The sequence below is a fragment of the Corvus moneduloides genome, chromosome 7 (genome assembly GCF_009650955.1).
Source record: "Corvus moneduloides isolate bCorMon1 chromosome 7, bCorMon1.pri, whole genome shotgun sequence".
In the NCBI taxonomy this organism is placed as follows: Eukaryota; Metazoa; Chordata; class Aves; order Passeriformes; family Corvidae; genus Corvus; species Corvus moneduloides.
In genome coordinates this window covers 28561465-28584077 of record NC_045482.1, presented here as the reverse complement: position 1 = coordinate 28584077, position 22613 = coordinate 28561465, and the positions used below count along the sequence as shown (strand labels likewise).

Sequence of the window (22613 nt, the reverse complement as noted above, 5' to 3'; positions counted from 1 at the left end):
TCCCCTATATTCACATGGGCACTTTGGAGAGTGCTATCCAGTCACCAGAGCAAAACCTGATGAACTTCTCAGTCCCACTGAGGCATAAGACTTAAAACCAAGCTTAAAGTAAGTTATCAACATACTGAGGCAGTATCTGCTCTTAAATCATGATCTGAACCTTACTGAAATAAATTTCTTTCTGCTGATATTGTTGGGGTTTTGGAATGAGCATTTTTTCAAACCTGAAATAGAGATAAAACAACTCCATAGTGTCCTGTAGCAGATGAACTGCAGCCACTTATCCAGTTCATTTCTGGTAAGGATGGTTTTACTCCAGTTTTTCTCCCCTCAATCTAAGAAGCAGCAACATCCCTGCTACAGAGATGAAGCTCTTAAACTGTACAGCTGCTCCTGAAGACACACTTCCCTCTCTGCTACTCCCTGAAGGGATCTTTAACTCTGTGGCATAATCACTGGTAAATCAACAGCACGTATCAACAAAGTGTAGTTAATAATAATAATAAAACTTGGCTATCAGTCCTCAATATGTCACATAGCAACAAATGGAACAGGTTTTGTCTTTTGCACTTTGAATCAAACCGAGCATTAAATGCATTATTTTCTACTTCTTTAGAGCTCCGTAGTGCCACACTTATGTCTGCTGATGAGAAACATGCTCTGCAAGTGTATAGAAGTGTGAGGAGAGGTGGCAGAGTTTAACTTGGTTTTTCTCTGTATAGTTGAATAAAATATGATAAACAAAATCAGTGGGGAACAGTGAGTAGTATAGTTTACAGCACAAATTGTCACTCAAGTGATCTTTCCTGGTGAAAATACTTCACTGAGAGATGTTAAGGATTCACAATATGTTCATAAAGCCCTGGCACTCATCAGAAATCTTGCAAATATTAGATAAATCTTACATCCCCAAGAGTTGCTGGAGAGGCACCAGATGGGGCTTGGAGGGCCAAATTCGTACTGCTGGCTCTGCCCATGGATGCCTGAGGTAAAGTTCATCTGCCCAGTTTGTCTGCCTGGTGTTGGCTCACACGTGAAATAGGGCTGTAGCACTTCTTTATAAAGTGCTGTGGGGTTTGCCAGTAAAAGAGAGGTAAAAGTATTGTATTTCAGATTTCCTTGCAGAAACATCCTTGAGCCAGAACTGTTCCTATTTTTCAAAATATCCTTTCAAAGATCATGAGACAATTAGGCATTGATATGCAGTGCAAGTCCAGGGGTGCCCAACTTTGCTGAAGGTATTTATTTCTTCAATCTAGTTGGAATGTCAAGATTATCATCCAATTTAAAATCTAGTTTAGGAAGTAATTTTGGGAAAGAGTAAGAATACTTTGTCTATCTTTATGTACCATTGAGTCGCCTGACAGGAACTCTATTTTGAAATATTCAGGAATAAGCTTCAGTTTCCAGAAGCAGTTTATTATTTGTTTCTTGCAGATTCTCAGATACACATTTGAGTTATATGGCACATATTTCTAGATATAATGTTTATTTCTTTATTTTCAGGCCAATGCAGTTCCCTCATTTAAAAACATAATCAAAATCTCTACTAGAGCAGATGCAGTCTTTAATATGTGGCTCATAGCTGAGTTCAGGTTGTCACATATTTTATCAGTATGAAACATTTTTTATTAACAGATTAACATATAAATCTATTCATAAATCACCTTCCAAATCTGCACCCAAAACTTCTCACTCTCAGCCTAGAGGTTTAAAGGTATTCCATAATAAAGCTTATATTGCCTGGAAAAACTTTCTGTTAAATTCAGCTATTTATTCTTATGGTTTCGTGTCCCCAAATAAAATCTACTCCCTGAATATTCCCTTCCTTAAAACGTTTGGTCAAGAGCTAGATTGCAGCTTTCAGGTGCAAGTCTTCCTTCCCAAGATTTATGTAAGAGAGAAATTTCTTTGTGGAGTGAGAGATGAGGGACGAAAATAATTCATGTCAGACTGGAGGTGACCATGTCTGAAGGCCACACCTCATCCTTCAAGGACACATTTCTCCAGCTCCTCACTGCAGCGAACTGTACTCTGTGATGGGCTCCAGCATCTGCTGTTGGGAACCAAACTTCTGCTGATGTTACTCATCAGCTGAAGTTCAGAGAGCAGAAAAAGCAAATCTCTCACACTCCATAGTGTTGAGTGGTTTCTGAACACAGCATCCCCTCTCTGTCTGAGAGAACCCAGCTCATGAGTCCATTTATAATCAGCAAAGCTTTTAAGCCCAGGTTTAACTTTAAATAAATGCCAGTTTTCCTTTGAGAAGTCTCTGATTTAAGAACATACTGCACGCTCTAGTGAGTAAAAATATTTCAATATGCACATTCATAGGTCTGCTAAACTGGCTCAGAGTGTACTGTCTAGTCATGATCAATCTAATTGCTCTCTAAAGTGAGTATTTAGGCATGGTATAGGAACCTCTTCTATATATATATTTACATATCTATTTTTATATATGTACCCATACACAGGAGGATCACATACATAGGGTATAGCACCCCTATAGTGGAGGTCCAGGAGCTGTACCTGTTTGGATTTGTACTTTAAGCAGGGCAGCCTTCTTGGAGTGAATGAAGGCCATGGAGCTGATTTGCATCCAGAGGGGAACTACCCTGTTATGCTTGCACAGTAAAGTGAGAGGTTCACATGATGAATGTCAGCTGTGGATTGCCAGCCTGCTTCCCTGGGTAATTTGTTAGTTGTCATTCCCTCCTTCCCTGCCTCACCTCACCTAGAAGCCAAAATTACTGCAGGGGTAGTCTTGGTCTTTATCAGCAGACATTGTGAGCAGGATTTAGAAACTGAGAATTTAATTAGCTGCTGAAGTCACTTACTGATAACAGTAGCATATTGGACTCTTTATTTGATAAAACCCTGTCAGGCATTTTATGTGTAGGGAATGAAGACTAATGCTCTTATTTCTTGCAACTTACAGTCAGGACCATTAGACATCCTTTAGAAAGGGAAGAGAAAAAAATGAAAAATCAAAAGAAAAATAAATTCCTTGGACTTCTCATTTCCTGTCACCAATGTTGCTTCTTTATCATTGCAAAATATATTTTGGTTTGCATGTTTAGCCCTTTTTTCTCTGTGGGCTGCTTCCCACTCCAGCAGCTCCAGGAGGCTCTGGGGAATCTGCATGTGCTTATGGCTGTCCCCTGCTCTGACACACTCACTCATTTGTGGCTGCTGTCAACAAACCCAGCCCTGCAGATGTTCTGAGAGGCAAATCAGCCTCTCGTTGTAGGCAACACCTTACCTAAGCCAACATTTATACAAAATGAGATTTATATAAAAATACGCTTTTAAAATTCTTACTGCTTCAGGTATGTGGGATATTTTTAGACATGGGAGTGGTTTATTCGCTGGCTGTAAAGGCTGGCGTACTGCAAGGCACAGGAAGCGATTCCGAGTTGCTGCTGTCGCAGTTAAGGCTCTGTGACACGATCGTTGTGGAGGGCTCCGGCACAGGATGGGTTTAACGCAGCACCTTGACTGAGAGCAGTCGCTGTGGGAGCAGTGACCTATCGAGTTCCACACGCGAGCACGGCCAGCTCCCGCTGCACCCTGTCCTGGCGGGGAGCGGATCCCTCCCGCAGCCTCCCCGCTCGGCAAGCCCGGCTTTGTGGCGGTGGGAGCTGCCCGCCCACGGATCCCAGCACAGGTCCTGCATCCTGCTGGGGCTGCGGCTGCGGCTGCTCAGCGCTGTGCGCTCAGTGAAGGGCTCCTCCTGCCTGGGACACGGCGTCCCGACCCATCCCCGGCGTGGGAGCTGAGCCGCACACGCTGGGAAGTCAGAAGAGGAGTCCTTGGGCATCTTACAAGATGAGCAGTGGAGTACGTGGGCCAATTACTGCAAAAAAAACCCAGCAGGTTGGCGCTTTTAAAAGACTGGGAATACAGAGGAATATCTACATTTTATTCTCAAAGCAGAGCTTAAGAGAGATCTAAATGATTCGTGTCCCTTGCACTGGCTCTCTGCACAGGATTAAGTTTGACCCTGTTAGCATCCAGTCATTTATAATGAGAGCATTAAAAAATCACCATTTATTGATTTGCATCTCTCAAGGGCCCACAAATGACCTCACATTTCCTCTAAAACCAACTGTTGAGCTCTTTACAAAAAAGAAAAAAAATATTTTATAGTAAACATATTTCATATTACCATGTGTGCTTTTTTCCCTAGGTAAATAATCTTCTTTTCTCTGTTAGTAACAGTTTAGCTGATGTGTGTTTTACAGCTTCTTTTAAGCGCAGCAGTTCTGAATGACTAATAGGAGGGGATTATTGGAGCTGTGGAGCAGTCACAGATGTGGCCTGCACAGCTGTTACCAGACACCCAGAGCTGGGGAGCTGAGATGGGAACGTTTGCTCATCACTCCCACAGGATATTGATCCTGTCTCAGCATGGCAGGTGTAGGTGAATCCCTGAATCCTTTGAAACCCTCAAAGAGCTTTGGCCTCCAAGGTTTCACCTGCCTTCCCCAGGCTGAGCTCAAGGAGAGCACAACCCACATGCTAAGAGGACAGATGGGTAAACAGGCACAACCTTGACTATACCTGTGGCATCTCCAGCCACCCTGACTGGAGAAGGATGGAAAGTTTGCAGGTTCAGAAGCCTTTCTTTGGCTGGAGGAGAAGCAGCAGCAAACCTACAGCTGAACAAGATCAGGCAATAGCTGCTGTGGGTAGCCTGCTAATGGGTGGGCAATGGGAAAGGAAAGGTGGGTTATATCACTGGAGGAGGGCGAGGGAATGTGGCTGTGGGGCATAAATGAGTTGCTGGGTGCCACTGTAGCTTGAGCAGTTAATAGGAGCAATGATCTTAAGTTACTGTACTGTCACCGAAATGCTTCTTTCATCTAGAAGCTACCACACCATGGTTATAGCTATCTGTTACATCTTTATCAGTGACATGACCAAGTAGAGACTATTCTGAGACTGAGGAGACCAAGTGTGAGGAGTCAGGGGAAGGGCATATGCAAAAAAATGACATATTTATCTCCATTCTCTGCAAGGAGAGTTTGGATAGCATGGGCTGGCTGCTTCACTTACAGACAGCTGTGAAGAGGTAAGGTGGTTTCCAGCTATCCCCAGTCAGAGCTTTCCTTTCTCCACATGTGAAGTTGAGAAAATGACACTTCGTCCTTTTGAAACGCTCTGAAATATGTGGCTTTCTGTTTAAGATCTTAATGTTATATGTGATTACATGCACTTGTAAATGTAGGAAATTTTCCATAACTGTGAGCTACAAAATTGTCATATTCTGATTTAAGGTAGATGTAGTATTAAGCAGTTGTTATATTCGCCTCTGCTTTTTAGGTAAGCAATTAGGCAATTCCAGCATGTCTATGTGTTTAAAATGGACCCCTTTTTCACTAGTTGTTTTCTAAACATTTTGAATTAAAACCTTTGAATGTAAGAATAGAATAGTTGGGGTCTGCTAGGGGAAAAATGCTGTACAAATGTATCCCTTCAGATAAAAACACTTAGAATATGAATAAATCTGCAAACTCATGTAACAAAGAGAACAGCTTGGAAGGAATGTGGGGGAGGGTTAATAAAAATATGTTTTTGTCAGAAACACTTTTCTGTCAATAATTCCATACATTATTTTAATTATTAATTATTTGCTTCAGACAGGAGACAAAGTAAGGTTTTGGGGTTTTAGAAAAAGAGTACTTTACTTCCTTATAAGTAAGGAAAAAGGGCTGACAGGTCTGCAGCCATTTGAATAGGCTGCAAGGTCACCCAGAAAGAAGTGATTTAAGCTTTATGAAGAATGTGGGGAAAAAAAAATCTTAAGTTAGCCTGGGATAATGAAGAGACAAACTGCAATTGCCTAAGAGGAGAGAATTTTGATATATGGGGCAGAAAGGAATGATCAATGGTTCATAAATGTAATAGTGGTAAACACAGTGAGAGGAGAAAAAATGTATGTGGCTAATATAATTGTTACAAATTTAGTAGCTTTTGCTGTGAGATCAGTTATTGAGGATTTAAGAACAAGGAAAAGATTTTTTTTTCAATAGAAGATAAATGTGAAAGCTTTGAAAACCACCAGAAAGGAGCTAGATGGAAGAAGCACAAAGAAGTATGCTGCATTAATCCTATTGTAGAAGCATTTTGTACTCCCTCATCTTAATTATAGGGCATATTCTCAAAACTCATTTGTGGAATCTTTGACCTTCATAGAGGTCAAATGCAAATGTGCTGGAGGTGAAGGAAGAGCCAGGTGGAAGTGGGAATGTAAGGGCAGGACTCAAACTGAAGGAAATTGAAAAATAAATCCTGGGTTGGCAGGAGAGTGAAGACCGGAGAACAGAACAGAGGATCTGGGAGGAAGGAATAAAAGACACTGCACCAGAGCCATCTTTGCAGGAGAAGGAGCAAATACATTCCTTGTTGAGATGAAGCTTGGCAGAGCTCACTGAAGCATCAGGTGCTGACGTCTGGTGTTGGAGAAGAGGAGGCAGAAGCAAGGCAAACTGTGACAGACCAAGCAGGGAGTCTGAAGGCATCTGCTTCCCAGCCTTAGGAGGAAGATGGGTGGATGGATGCCGAGCACAGTGGTCAGGTTCTGGCCGCTGGCAGTGGCAGCAGGCAGGTGCTATGTCCAGCTGGGCTGGGCAGTGAGGGTGTAGTAGGGCTTAGAAGCACTTGAAATTTTGGTGGTGGGACAGGAGTGGCAGAGAGCCATCTTCCCTAATGCTGCAGTCCAGTTTTGATTTCAATTGTAGTGCACTTCCAATAAACAATAGATTTGAGAAATACCATTTGGATTCTTCATAAATCAACCCCATTGCTTCTTTTCCCCAAACTGACTCCTTGCTCTTCTCTGAGACAAGTATTTGATTTACACTGATCAAGTGCTAGACTCACCCACTGTATATGCTGCTGGGGACGTGGTGGTATTTGAATTCTGAAGCTCTTGATATGAGGAAATTGAGAGATTCAGGTCCTTTTTGGCTTGTCATTTCCCTACTGACCACTGAAAACTATTGCTGCATCTGTGGATAACTGTAGCCTCCTTAGAGCCTTCCAGTGTATTTAGTACTGGATGGATGTTGGCTTCACACTTAATTGGAAGTGCTGGGGAGAGGAGTTGGAGGCAGGATACAGGGAATTCTACACTTTTGGTTCTTCACTTTTTCTGTATTTAAGTGTTCCTTGCTGATGGAGCACAGATGGTCTTAGATTAAGGAAAATACATGCCAGAACTGCAGGCTAGGCTCAGACTGGGAGTTAAGCTTGACATGAAACAAGCAGAAGGCTGTAATTAGCTTATCAAGAACGTTAGGCACCTGGTGGAGGACAGCAGAGATGTAATGCGCAATGTAGCTATAGAACAATAAAAAAGTACTGAAATCTCTTTTATTAAACATGGAGGACTTTTCATTGCTGACTTTCCCTTCCAGCCCAGCCTGGTAATTTCTGAAAGGTTCTACTTATTCTTGGTTATTAGTGATTTATCAAAAATGGCGTTTTCTGACAGTTTGTGATGCTGAGCACCAAACCCCATAGAAGCCAGAGAGTCTAAAGGTCGAAATCTATGTGTGCTGCCAACACACCTTCCTGGGAAGCTTACACCACACTTGCCTGTGCACCATATGTACTCCCTGATTGCAAATATCAGTCATCTCACTGGTCCCTCTTGTTGTTTCTGCCTGTTTTTTGCAGCCATGTGTTGTGTTTCACCTCTACCCTAGGATTTAGGCTCACTGGGGCAGAATTGGCTTTTAATTTTTTAGCAGAAATGCCTAGCAGTATGCAGCTGAGTAGTCCATGTGCTTCATGTGTTTCTGCAGTAGACATCAAAATCATAGTAGGAACAAGGTCTAGATATTTTTTCTGGGTGTGCTAGAAAACAAATGGAAATTCAGACATGCATCTGCTGAACTGAATAGGGAAAGTACAAAGACTCCTTTCTACCCATATTATTGAAGCTCAAAAGCTATTACTTTATATTGGGGAAGAGCAAGAGGGAGAGTCTGGTTTCACTTAAGTTCCTGTGGTACAGGCAGGCTCAGGCAGGATCTCTGTTTTCAGCCAGCCTTGCAAAACTTTCCCAATCTCTCTGGCTTGCACAAGACTGGCCTTGGCTCATTAAAGTAGTCTCAAAGCTTTCGTTTGGTCTCAATAATGCAGCTTTCACTTAATTAAAGATTTCCAGTGCCTTTTTTTTTTCCCTTTTGGTTGTACTACACTAAGCCTAAGTGCACAACCAGAAAAGAATGTTGATAGGATAAAGTAAATCACATGCACATTTATTTGTTTAATTGTGCACTGCCCCCTTTTTTTTTCCAAGCCAAGGCAAGACTCAAACCATGTTCAACCTCTTACACAATTTTAATGAGAATATATTGCCATGTTTGTCATCTGAAAGAGTATTAGCACCCCCCAATGCAATAGATGTGATTTCCCTAAGGAAAAACAAGAGGCACAGAACAGTGAAAATGTCATCTTAGTTCTTCATTAGTCTCTTTAATACTGCAGGAAGTGCTGATTTTGATTCCTGAATCTTAGCCTAATTGTTGTGAGAATCAGATCCAAATTGGACAGTTCCTTAAACTTATTTTAGCTTCTTCTCAAAGCAAACAAATAAATGCTGAACAAGTATATTCAATGATGTAACCTGGAGAGGAATAAAAAATGCAAGACTTCCCCACTTTAGAAAGCTGATAATACACAGAGGTTTCACATGTGCTTCAGCGATTACATTTTCGGTTTGAAGCATATATGGAAAGGTTGCTTTTCATAGCTGAACCCTTAACGCGGGTGCACAAAGTTGCGCTCCATTGACTGTGTAGGATTTGTCCATAAGCAGAGGGGGAGGGAATGAAAAAAATGTATAGTGGAGTACCCTTAACATTTCTCCATAAACAGTGAGTTTCAAAGAGTTACAATGGCAAGGAAACCCAGAGCAGAAAAGTGAAGGAGAACAAAATCGCTTTGCTTGATGCAGAAATACAAAGGAGACTATAGCCATGGTAAATTGATTTTGTACTGAATATGGGCTGGTCCATTGGAGGGGGTTTTGAACCTCCTACTCCAGAAATCATTGTGCAAAACAGTAAGAGGAGGCTGCTTAAAAGTCTTGTCACATCTATCAGCAGAGGCCACAAAGAAGAAGGAGGGATTTGGTTCTGAATGGCGACTCTGCCAAAGAACATAAAGGGGTGGAGATGGACATCTTTTGGCGGTAGAGGAGCCTCGAAAGAAGAATTGCTTCCACTATATCAGGGGAAACCATTGCTGTGACTCCATTCGTTGGCTCACTTAGAAATAGCTTGTTGTACCTTGTTTGTATCAACTGAAGAAAAGAAACCCCAAAACAAAGCCTGTTCTTTACAGAATAAACAGTGCTGGTGCTCTGAGAAATAGTACTATGTGATACCCACCTGGCCAGTGACAACTGCACCTGCCTGTGCCTCAGCTGTATTTATATTCCTGACCTGTGCTTGACTGCAGTGAAATTTTTCTTTAATTATTTTCCCCTCAGTATATTTAAACCTCTTTATTTAGTTATTTTATTGATTTAACATATAATCTTATGTCTCTGTAATCTCCAGTACATTTTGTAAATGTTTGTTATCCTAAGCTGTAAACTGAATGTGACATGGCAAGAAACCAAATTCTACTGTGGCTGTTAATTACCCAGTGTGCTAAAAGCTCATCTTAGTTTCTGTATGCTTTTGGTCTGCACTAATAGGAAAAACAGAGTCATCTTTCCCCGACATCCCCTCTGCTGTTCTCCAGTTCTAGATGTCATCATTCATTCTAAACTGGCTACAGGTGGGAGCTTCAAGGTCTTTTTTCACTAGCATCCCAGCTTACTGAAACTATCAATTTATATTTGGGCCCATACATGCTTTTTCACGCTTAAAAACAATAGCGTTCATGGGAAAGATAAGCATTCCCATATAGAACTTGCAACTAAATCATTGCACTGTTAAGCACATGAAAGCAAAGTAGATGAAGTAGATCACCAAGTAAATGAAATCATTGTCACAGACTGACATTTTTCTTTACATAAAATGATAAAAATATAAACACTAGATAGTGGAAACAGAAATGCAGTGCCATCTTTATCTCTCTCCTTCAGAGCTGTATCTTCCTTCCAAAGCATCGTGTTGGAGTGCTCATCTAACATTGCTGTGTAAATATGTAACTGTCAAAGCTCAGCTTACAGTCAGAGCGGAGCGTGCACTCCTTTCTTTATCATTATGGACAGCTCTGCATTCCATCATCTTTGTACCCTACACTGATTCCCCTCTCTTTGGATGTATCCTTGTGGCATTGCATTAGTGCTTGTTTTAAGGGTCTTCCACAAACCTGCTTATCACTGTCAGTAAGAGGTTTACCCTGCTTTGAATCAGCCCATTAAGCCAGCATCTCTCCTGCCCTTGGTTAATGTGTGTTTTCCTCTTGCTTTCTCCCATTTGTGTCCCCTTTGTGTCTCAGAAGAATCCCAGCCCTGATTTAATAAAATTGTTCTGGTTACGAAAACCTCACAATGAGTTATGTGGCTGCTGAGCTGTGACCTTTCCCTTTTGTGCGGTTGTGCTCTGTTGTCTCTCGGTGCTCCGCCGTCCACTGCTACCTGATGCCTCATTTATTATTGCACTTTACTTATAATGCATTTTGGCAAGGCTATACCTACACAGGCTTGTACAGGGAGTCCTGGGCTGCAGTGGAGGCTCACAGGTCCTATGAAAACTGCAAATTTGGATGACAAAATTCCATTATGTAAAAAAGCTCAAATTCTCCTCTGTATGGGATTCAGCATCAAGTTACAAATGTTTTACAGCAGAGTTACTGAAAATAAAGCAGTGGCAAGATAATCTGCGTGCTTCAAATACGAATTTTAGTTTGACAGCACCTAAGACAGAGCCGGCTGCTCCGTTGTAACATGTTCTTTGTACACTAAAATTCCTGAAGAGCTGAAAAAAGCTGTAATCTGTACATGGCTGTTGTTTATCTTAGAAAATACCGTTTTAGTTTTAGCACTTGGTATCAAATGTTCTTTACTAAATCTTTAGACAATCGTCTTTAATAATAAAACCTTGTACTTGTACAGTGCTTCCATTTGGATACACTGTAGAAACCGTGATCTGCTAAGCCTCATACAATGCTCCTTTTAGATAAGGGAATGCATAGTCTGGAGCTGTAAATTCCTACCTGACACTGCAGAGAGGGGGGAGTGTCAGATTTACAGACCTTATGTTGTTTAATGGAATCTCCTGCAGGACAAATGGAAGTTGAAGGCACAAAAACTCAAATTTATTTTTGTAGATGAGACTGTGGCCATGCCCCAAGATGTCAGAAAGAAGTGGACAGGATACACGAAGTCTTGCCCATTGTTCTAATCTCTAGCCCCGCTGCCTCACGCACCACTGATTCAGTGGACGTATTTTATGACACTAGCAAAAAAATGCTGTCTAAGAAGTCATTTGTGCTAGACAGGAAAGTTTTTAGTCCTCAAGAGAGCAAAGGTCAGTTCTCATCTCTGCCTCTGACATGCTCAGTGGCTGTTCCTAGTCAGTTGACCCCTCTGTGCTTCTGGTTTTCCCTTCCTCCCATGTGCCTGTGTTTTCTGTTTAGATTGTAAATGGTCTCAGACAGAAATTCTCTCCCACAGTATGTTTATTGCCTAGAAATAAAGGGTCACAATCTCAGTTCACTCCTCTATGTGCTTCTATAATACAAGTAAATAACAAGGGACTTTGAAGCTGTGAAAGGGAGAAAACCAGGAACATTGACCAGCAAAGAGTTCACAGCAGCTAAAAATGCTCTCTGAAAAAATAACATTTGCAGTGGAGAGCAGACTGTGCCTTTAGGCACAGACACAAAACTGTGGTACAGGGGTTTACCCACTTACTGCAGAGCTGCGCACAGGAGGAAAACTGTGAAGCATTTTATCTTGCATCTGAGATACAGGAGGACCATGAGCAGGGTGAGTGACCATGACTCAGCTGAGGTACAGGACCTCATTAGGGCTGGGATAACTTGATCAAAAGAGTAGAGCTCCCTTACTGGAGTCTGGGGCCCTGCTCTGCCAGGTGTTAGAGTGGTGCCCTGTCCAGGTGTGCCTGGAAACATAAAGTGGGAGGACAGACTCTACTCTAAATCAGCAAGGCTTAAGAATGAAACCCAAGAGAACAAAGTCAGTCTTCTAAAAACTCTCCTCCCTATCTATTGGTCTGCTGAGTGCGGATGGACACCATTATTTTGTGCAACAGGTGAACCAGGGCAGAGGAACATACCTCAGACTACTGCATTTCTCTTTGCAAGGATGTGGTAACAGTCCAGGAGGCAGAGAAACATGAATATCCAAAGATGGTGTTATTTGGAACTGAGTGAAATATCCATTCTTAAAATGAGCACGTCCTTCTTTCTGATGGATTATTCCATCCTTACTATGCCAGTATGAAGCAGCCACTTCTTCTCTGGCATGAGCGAGTGAGTGATTGTGTTCAGCAGCCAATAAATGCCAGGCCAAAAGCAATCGCTGTATAGCAAGATGCTGACATTTGTTTGTAGAGAGAAGGTCTGATTCAGAGATTAAGGTCGTGGGAACTGAAACCCACGGATGGATTTTTTCACTTGTTTGTTTGTTTGTTTGCCAACCTCCATCTTCCAAGTGTTACATTTAAGGTCTTCCCCAGCTGAGTTACTGTCCAGCCACTCCAGAAGAGCCATGTGACTGGGCCAGTCTGTTGTTGGGCTCTATGGGTTTAAATGGAGCAAACAGCTTGAGTTTTACATCTTGAAGGATCTGAGATCACTTAAGGGAAATCAATTAATAATTTGATAACACACAATGCAATTCCCTTCATCCAAACCCCCTCCTCTTCCCGCAATGAATCGACTGAATTCCGTGATCATTCCTCATACCTGTCACTGCACGCAGCAGTGATCTGCAATTTATATACTGCAGTGTGAAGCAGAACTAATTATTGAAGTTTGGCATTCTGTTCTTTCGGTATTAGTTATCTTTTTATCAGACATACTTATCACAGTTTTAATAAATTACCAGTGTTGGAACTTCAGAAATGGCCTCTAGGGTATTAAGCTACTGTGTTTTATTATAAAAAAGTTAGATTTCAAAAAGTTACTTTTTATGGAGCACTGTAAATGTTACTTGTCCTCAAGAGACGAGAACCAATGCTTCAAAAAGGGAATTTAACTTTCCACTTTTAGACTAAGGCAACAAGTATTTATGGAGAAGTTCTGGTGGATTACATAGACAAGAAATAGCTAAAGAGTTGCAGAAATATTTTCACAGTAAACATCACAGAAATGGAAAAACCTCTTCATGGATTTTCTGCATCCAGCCTATAGAACTTCTTTGAAAGACTTTTTTATTCTAAGTGCTGTAAGACCCAGCATTTATCAATTTCTTTTAAATGCAACAGCATTTGCCCAGAGAGGGGTAGATCTACACTGCTGCCATATTATGTAGACACTACAAAGTATACAGAAACATAGGGGAACTGTTGCGAAATGGATTTGTCATTATCAGCAAGAATCTATGGGTGATATTTTAGACATCTGAAATCTGTTCATCAGTATGGATGTGTTGGAACCCTGAGTTCTGAGAATTTCAATCTTTCAGTGTTGACAGGCAATGATATTCAAAACAACATGGATGGAAAGACTGAGGCTGGCATCTTGTACAGGAATGAACCAGCCTCTGAGCAGCCACTGTGGGAATGACTCTGCGCCCCAATTTAGCAAAGTCCCTAAGAATGTGATTAAGCGAAACTGGTCCAGTTGGGTGTGTAAATATTTGCTTTATTTACATTACAGTTGGCAGATTTTATATGCAGGCCAGAAGCACAGTCCCTCCATGTTCTTCTCTCCGGAGACTCGAAGAAAAGTTTCCATACCTTGCTGTGAAATGAGCTGATCCAAAAAAATTTTGTGAATGTAAATAAGAGACGAAGAGATTTTTGGCCTGTACATGGAATTTAGGAAGCAAATTGGTTGGTTTTTTTCAGAGGTACCTTTTTCTGAACATACTAGTGCCTTGTACCGCTACTGGAAAGGAAGATGTAAATAAAAACCCAGGGAAAGGAATAACTCTGCCAGTTCAGGTCTCTAGTGCACAATAGCTGCCACAGCACAGCACCTCCTGCCCTCCTTCCTCATGCATAACTCAGCAAAGGGTGATGTGACTGGCAGGCTCTGCTCGGGGTGCCCTCGCAGCACAAGCAGAGAACCAAAATCACCTCGCAATCCGTGGGCAGGTTGGGAAGTCTCCTGTGGGCACTGTGGATGGTTGATGGAAATGGAAACTCCTGCGTCAGCAATCCCTGCACGCCCGAGCCTGGGACACAAGGTGCTGCTTTTGCTTCTGCATCTGCTGACAGTAGCAGAAACCTGAGGAACACAGTACCTTCTAGAAAAAACTGGCATCTCACAGAATCAGTACCTGATTTGGGGGAGGGGTTGGGGGGGGCTGCTTGTTTGTTTGTTTTGTGGTGGTTTTGTTTCTTGGGTTTGTTATTTTTTTCTAGTAAGCTTGTACTTGAGGGTTTTTTTGTTTCCTTTCAAACATACACAATGTGCATTCTGGTATTACACATTTTTCTCCTAATAGGAGAGAACAGCGTGATTGTGGGTCTGTCTGCGGGCATGAAACTGGTTTGCATGGAGCACTTGTTTCACTGAAGTGAGGTTGGTAACAGATAGATAGGTTTGTAATAAAACACCATAGATAGGTCTAATTAACAATGGGTTTAGTTGATAAATATGTATGTAACATTCTCCTCCAATCTTAACTTTCCAGCTTTAAACCAATGTTCTGGTTTTGCATGAAAACCTGCAACCTGTGTTGTGCAAGTACAGTGCAGGGATTAGTGAATGCATAATCTATAAATTCATACTGTGGTGTTGAAGTAATTATAAATTGCTGACCTGAGTGTAAAAGCTGGTCCATAGAAGTCTAAGAAATTTTCACATTAGCAGTTGAGGATGCACATAACTATTGATAACAAGACTTGCTAGTGACAGGCAGGCACTTTGGATGCCAGCGCCGGGATGTGCAGGTAATTAAATAAATGTATCTAGAAAGCTGCTCTCAGCAGTGTGTGCTGAATAACTGATGTGACAGCACATGATGAGCTAGAATTCTAGAGCACTGTTGATCTGCAGTCAGAACTGGTAGCAAACTGTGAAGCTCATAATTTATTGGGAGAGACATTAACTCTTTCTCTCTGTGTCCGGGTGTGACCTCTGAATATTCAGATATGCACTGAATAGTGGCTATTGTGGCCCATTCCTGTTAATTTCTAGTTGGGCAATGTTGCACCAGGTACATGTGATTGTATACACGACTGCTTCTCTGTGATTGTCTCCTTCATGGGACTCCTAAAAATGCAGAAATAATACACAAACATTCAATTTTTATTTTTTTAATAATTGAGAAAATCTGCCTGTGTAGAACTCAAGAAACAGAGATGTGAAGGACCATCTGTCCTTGCACATAGGCTGAAGGAAGGCACATTTATTTGCATTTTCAGTTCAGGGCCAAAGTTGCTTGTCCTCTGGTGTCTGTCTGCACAGGTGGCTGGGCAGTCCTGCCCCTGGTTTGCGTGGCTCATCTTGCACAGCAGCTGCAGCCCTGAGCCGTTCCCTTCATATGGCACGTAAATCTGCGTACCCCATTCTGCAAATGGGCCGTGTGGTTATAGGGGAGGTCCTCAAAGTGGCTGGAAACACTGTTAGAAACTGCTTTTCTTCTGGAAATGCATGAGGGAAGAGATACTTGAGAGTTTGTAAGGAGGTAGCATGAAAAGCTGGAGTGCTCTTGATAAGGATGTAATGGGAGGAATTGCTGGCACCCTGACAGCCAAAAAAGCTGTTTGCTTGGTTGCTTAAGCACATGGTAAGTACATATTGTCCTGTATTTGGATATAGCCCTGCTTCAAGGTTTGTCATGTCTTCATCCAGACTGTCTTCCATGACGCCATGAAAGTTGTTTTATTGCATTTGGGTCCAGAGATGTGTACTGCTTTTGACTGACATATGTAGCAGGAGGTATAAAAATAATGCCAGATGTGTTTTCTGGGGCTGAGAAACTTAAATGTCTCAGACAACTGAGAAAATTAATCATAAATTCAGGATGCTATCCCAGCAGAGTGACCAAAAACATCTGGTGGATACAGTTTGTACCTCATCCAAGTGTGCAGAGGCAGTTAAAGCAGTAAAAAAAGAGAGAAAATAGTTTGATTTATTAAGGGAGACAAGGAAAGGGAGGGGAGGCACCTAAGCCATTGTTCAAGAACCTGGCTTTTGAAAAGTATTATGATCAGGTAAGGAAGCAAAAGTACAAAGCATCTCTTACAGTGCTGTGGTGTCATGCAAGTATTAAATAGGTCTCTGCCTCACTGATAAATACATGGGTACACACAGATGCACTCCAGAGAGAGACATCTTTCTGAAAGTTGCTCTGTCAAATGTTCATTAATTTGATCCTGGGACTAAATGGATCTAAGGCAGAGGAAGAACATATGCTCATCTCTGGAGGAGGGGCTTGGATACACCAGTGAGAGGATACAGAGCACCAGCATCACACAGAGAGTTTGCACAGAGGAGACCAAGGCAACAGAGGTGACAAGGGTGGGACATTTTGACCTGAAAAGACAGCTGATCAGTCAAGTAAAGGAACCAAACAATGCTGGAGAGCTCATGTGAGAGCCCCAGGCTCAGAGGTCTGAGCCTAGCCAGGTCCAAGCCACAGGCCATGGCCACAGATGTGTGTGGGCTCCTGGGAGTCCAGCACAAGGCCTTGTCTAAGCTGTAGGTCAGCAGACCTTGCAGTACAAATATTTAAGTGCACACTAGCTGCTTGGCTTTGCAATTATACTTTTATTATTGTCAAGATGTTCTGCTTTGCAGGGTCATGAATATTTTCTTTGAGTCACCAGAGGTCATTGGAGTTACTCAGCCCTCAAGCTAGCTCCTCCCTGTCCTAACAAAGACGTGTGGGACTTGTAAAACATATTCTGGATTGCCATATTGCTTAATTATCCTCTTAGCTCTAATGAAGTGCACCCTGACTAATGGTGCAGTCACAAACAACATGTTGCTATAATTTGGGCCATCACCAAGATCTTCTTTATCACTAGACTCATCAAGGTGGTGCTTCAGAAGGCTGAAGGGCAATGTGCCTAATAAAAGAAAACATTTAGACACATCAGAACATGGCTGGAGGAGAACAGTGCTCTGACTAGAGCTACATTTGCAACATGCCTGGAAATTCTGTGGTGCAGGTGTCTGGCAGGAAGAGCTGGGTGACCCCTGGGAGGCCAAATTCTTCTGTGTTGCATTGCTGCAATCCCAGATGACCCAGAGTATTTGCAGAGAAGCAGCATCGATTGCTGAAGCAACCAACAATTTTTGTTTTCATTTTCTCCTGTCAAGCACTGTTAAGGTGAACTGGGCTGTACAATGGAAAGTTCTCTGTCTCTGGTTTTGAAATGGGAAGAAGGGCCTTCCAGTAAGCAATCTCTTTTCTGAATATCGTTCTCTTTTTTTTCTTTAATTAAAATTGTCGAAACTTGATTGAAGGTACAAGGACACTCTAGTTTAATGAGCATGGGCTAGAGCTGGGATTGCAGATCAAAATGCTGCTGTGCAGTTGCTCTTCTGGTGTCAAGGGCCCCTGGTAGCCACCAGGCAAAATTCCTTGTTCTCCTATGATGGCTTACAGTGTGAGCTCTGTCACCCAGCGACATTCGCTCTCAGGATATGACTGAATGATGCTTTTCAGCAAGGACTTATCCCAGCTCTCACAAAAACACTTCTGAGGCACAAGCTTTTGGCCTTCGCCATGGATTGGACTGCAGTATATGGCAGGTACTTCCCAAGTGGCTTCCAGGGAAAGACCTGTGCTCTTCCCTTCTCACCAGATCTTTGCCTGTGCTCGTAAAGTCTTTATTTCAAGCCAAACTGAATGGAATGCTCAGCTAATGGAGAGATGCCTTTTTTTTTTTCCTTTTGGAATGAGATAGAAATATTGTTTCCCCAAATGTTGTATATAAATGCATTTCCTGGCTGGTTGCATTTCTTGTAGGTCTGAATGAGTGCCTTCATGGACCTGAGCTGGGAGTGGGAAAATTCATCCTCTCTTTTTAGTGGTTTCCCAACTTTCTCCTGCAAAAAACTGGATTTATCATGTATCAAGGGGACAATTTTCATGGCAGCCCAGGGTTTAAAAAGTATATTGGCTGCAGTGAGAAGTTCAAGAAGAGTTCAGATCCGGACCGAACTTTGAAGCTATTTCCTTTGTTGGTAATGGACTGAGGAAAATAAAAATAAAGAAAACCTGGCTCTGTTAGGGGAGCTTTGGATCTTTGTCTGAACTTTGTGAGCCTGGCCTTTCCTATGTAACAGAGCTATTTTTCTGGTACTCAGAATGATGTATTATGTATAGTATGGATATTTATATGTATTTTCACCTCCAGCTAACAACACCTGGTTGAATTTGTTAGGACTATTTTTAAAAAGTGCTGAAGGGAGGAAAACTGGGGAGGGCACTGAATAGTTTGGAATGTTGCTAAATATTTTAAATCTAAAAGTTCTCTCTAATGCAGCTTTTCTGGTCTTGACTTTTCTTGTGAAGGAAGGGGCTGTTCATTCTGAAGAAGTCAGAGGCAACTGGGGACCACACATGCTCTCAGCCCCCAGTCAATAGTGCCCTCAGCCCTAATGTGTTTTACTCTACCTCAGGACCTGACCCCACTTGTCTGGCATCACAAATCACCATCAACCTTTCTCCCCTCTTCCCACCTCTCTGGGTTTCACCTGTCAGCTCCCAGTTTTGATCCAGCTTGATTCATTCCAGGGTTATTTAAAAGGTGATAATCTTGGGGGTAAATTTAAGAAGACCAACAGATTTGTGCAGAACTGTTGGACTTTGCTGTAGGGAAGTTTTCTTTCTGGTGATGAAAGCTGGGGGTTTATACAGCACTGTCCTCTTTAAAAAGAATGTGATGACTTGGTGTGTGGGGCTTATGTCTTGGACCTTCCAGCTGAATGATGATCAGAAGTTATATTTACATGTAAATTAAAGGCTGTCCTCTGTGAACATCCCAGTTGCCACTGCATCCCACTGCCTCTGGACTTCTCATCTATTTATCATTTGTGTGCTCTGTGAGCACAGTGGGAGTTAGATACCTGTTTACTGTCACAATGCTGCTTTTAAATTGGGCTGTGTGAATTGGCTGGAGATACTTGCTTTTGTTTTGGGACTCTCCAGACATGGTGGTTGGTGGCGTTCCTGCGTGACTTGTGCATTTTGGTTTTTCAGGCAACAGCATGGGGTTCAGATGAGGACACCAGGAGGTCCTGTCAAAGTAAAGGGAAAACAGAGGTAAGTTTTGCTTTGCTACAATGATGTTACGGGTAAATATATTTGCAACATGTGAAATCCACACAGAGAATGTCTGACACCAGTTCGAGCTTGCAAATTTGCAGCAGTTTAGCTCTCCTACCACATGTGTATAAGCACCACCAAGCAAGCCACTTCAAAGGCCCCCTGTCCAAGTTATTACACTTGCTCTGCATGAAATTGAAAGGTGATTTCACTGCTGGAGAGGACACAATTTGTAACACATCAGGGAGCAGAGTGGTGGCAAGCCAGGGGTAGCATCCTGCAGTGGGGTGTGAGGCCAGGAAGGTTGGCTTAGCCCAGGTCCTTAGCAATGAGCCACTGGCATTCAGCCCCATGGGATTCAGTGCTTGCTTGCAGTTAGAGTTCATAGTTGTGTAATTCCCTGGAAGGTGTGGATTGAATCTGCTAGCACACTGCAGTCTCTTCAGGTTGAATGTCACAGAGCTGCTTCAGAGGCAGGTGCACTCTGTTAAACTGCAGTTTGAAGTAAGAATTACTTGAACTAGCACGTGCTGTCCCAGAAGTCCAGAGTTTGCAGGCATTTCTGATTCAGCCACAGGGCCTTTCCACTCTTCTTCTGAGAAGCTAAAACAAAGGCATCTATCTAAAAGCAGGAAATGTTTTTAATTTTCAAATGTGATATTTGTGCTCTTCAAAAATCTTCAGGCTTCAGCTGAACCCTCTGGTTGCTATTGTGCTTAATACAACACTGCAAAGAGCTCTCAGTCCAAACCAGAGGAGCTGGACAAGGGATAAGACAGGATAAGCAAAATCTTTGCTAAGACACGGACAATCAAGCAGAGAGTGATTGTGTGGCTGGCCCAAAATGCTAGAATTTGCCACATTCCAGTTTGCTGCTTTAAACACAGGATTATCTGATCTTCCATTGACAATAATTTTATATAATAAACTTTATGTGGTTACTGTATTAACTTGTTTATACACACACACACAAAAAAGCTAGCAGATAGGCAACAATTTGCTTCATGTAGCTGTGGAGAACAGGAGTATGGGTATCCTAGAACATATGCTAGAGTTTCATGTAGAAACTACATTATGCAGGAAATCAACATGGAGGCAAAATGGATTGGGATGGGCAAACACCAAACACGGCCAGCAATGATAATAAGTAGGACAAAATTGAAAAACTCCAAAATCTAAGACATGAGGAATTTTTGAATTTATGGTATTTGCACTTTAGATGTGCAAAGAAAGGCTTTTCCTCTTTTCTTCCTTTGTAAAGTACGTAAGATTTAAGTTGTATCCTGTTGTTCATGAAGAATTTGAATTTGTAACCCGGAATTATTTTGTCAACCCCTGGATAAAGCCATGCATGTGACTGAACAAATTTTAGGGTAATTTCAATCTATCTTTGTTACTGTTATGCCAAAAGTAACCAATGGTCTGAGTATCTTCACTGCTGCCTTCTCACACTGCAAAGGGTTTGCAAAAAAATTTCATGAGGATAATGCTCTGAACAGCTGAGTTTATGCTGATTATGAAACAGAGCTTAAAATCATTTGGTGGGTCCAATGACCATGAGTGAGGTTTGGAGGAACAGTAATTAAACTGACTGTTAGGCACTTCTTGTCATACTAATTATGGCAAACAAAGGTGTTGACTAAGAGTCTGACAAGAAGACAGGAAGGCACAAAGGCAGAAGGATTCTGCAGTAGCTAAGCAAACACTGATCTCCCAGATCTGTATCTACTCTAACCCGTGTGTCCACAGCTGAGTCCCCCTGTACATTCATTGTTAGTTACACTGCAGAGAAGTGATTCAGCACCAGCACAAAAATACCAGTCTAGGCAGCAATGAAGTGCCCTACTCCAGCTAAGTCCAGATCTGACCCAGCATCTCTGCCCTTGGCTGGGTAAAGGGAGCAGGTGAGGGCAGCACTATTGCGAACATCCCTGATTCTGCTGTGCAATGGTGGTACAAGATGCAGAGCTCTGTCTCCCTCAGCTCTGCTTTGTCAAAACTTGACTAATGGCAGGTTTCTACCCAGCACAGATGATTTGATGATAAATATGTTATGGATTGTCAAGCACTTATATATGTGGTGATAGAGGCTAGAAATAAGGAGAACCTTTGGCTCTTACATTAATTCACAGTATAGTTTGCCTAAGTTATATGACTGGCACAGTTTCCTTGCCCATTTAATAATGTATGTAGTTTAGGTGAAGCTTTCAAAACTGCCTCATGTATTAAAATGCCTTTTTTATTGTGCCTGGTGAGTATCTAAATAAGATTCTTCCTGCTGCTTAGGAACTCTCTTCCTAAAATGCACAGAGCTGTACCCTATGAAAAATAAAAACCACAAGAATAAAAGCCAAAAATGCATATCACAGAAGTGTAATTATTATGGTATAGTAGTTACTTCACATTTGAGTACCTATTGTCTAGAGAAAAGGCAGATGAAAAATCTGGGTCTCAGATACAAGGTTAGAAGGTACCATTTTTTCTGACACCTCTGGCCATAAATTTCACCTGCTTATTCCTAAATGGAGCTCAGTACCTGAACTTGTCTGCTGTACTTTTTAAAAAAAGATGGAAAGTTTTGCTCTGAAGCCCTGAAGCAAATGTGCTGCCTGTGCTTTGCTGGCTTGTTCTAATGGCAGATCACCTTTCCTGTTAACATGTATTTTAATTTTGATTTGGATCTGGCTTCAGTTTTTAAGTGGCTGGGTTTCATTCTGCCCTTGTCTGGTAGATTAAAGAGCCCTTTAGTTACGAATATTTATTGTTTACAGAGGCACTTATGTGCTCTTGTCAATGCAGCACTTAGGCTTTTTGATAAAGTAAAAAGATGAGTTCTACAAGCCTCTTTCTCTAAGTCATTTTTCTACTGCCCTTGAATACTTTTTGTCTGTTTTCTGCACACTCCAATTTTTCACTTGTATTCCCTTGTCAATCTCTCTAATGCCTGAGTGTGATTAAAACAGCCTTTCACCCTCCTCAGTTCATATACATGGTGGTTTTGTAAGCTCCTCTGCCGCAGGAGATCATGCAGAATTGCCTGGCCACTGTGACCACTAAATCCTTTTCATAGTTACTACTCTTGGGATGTAATCTCCATGCTTATACATAAAGCCCTTTTGTTCCTCTTTCTTTGATGCATAATATCATTAAAAAATGTATTTTATTTGTTGGGTCCAGCTCACCGACCATCCTGGCACATATGACTATATATATACACAGTGAGGCA

General features: G+C 41.9%; 1 protein-coding gene across 5 annotated transcripts in view; it reads left to right on the top strand.

Annotated features, from left to right (window-relative positions):
- The window catches only part of SEMA5B (semaphorin 5B), a 271124-nt gene that overhangs the window by 171229 nt on the left and 77282 nt on the right, over positions 1-22613 (top strand). For all 5 annotated transcript variants that reach the window (XM_032114157.1, XM_032114158.1, XM_032114156.1 and 2 more), the window contains exon 6: positions 19322-19384. In XM_032114157.1, the coding sequence (XP_031970048.1) occupies positions 19322-19384 (63 nt within the window). The remainder of the gene's footprint in view (positions 1-19321; positions 19385-22613) is intronic.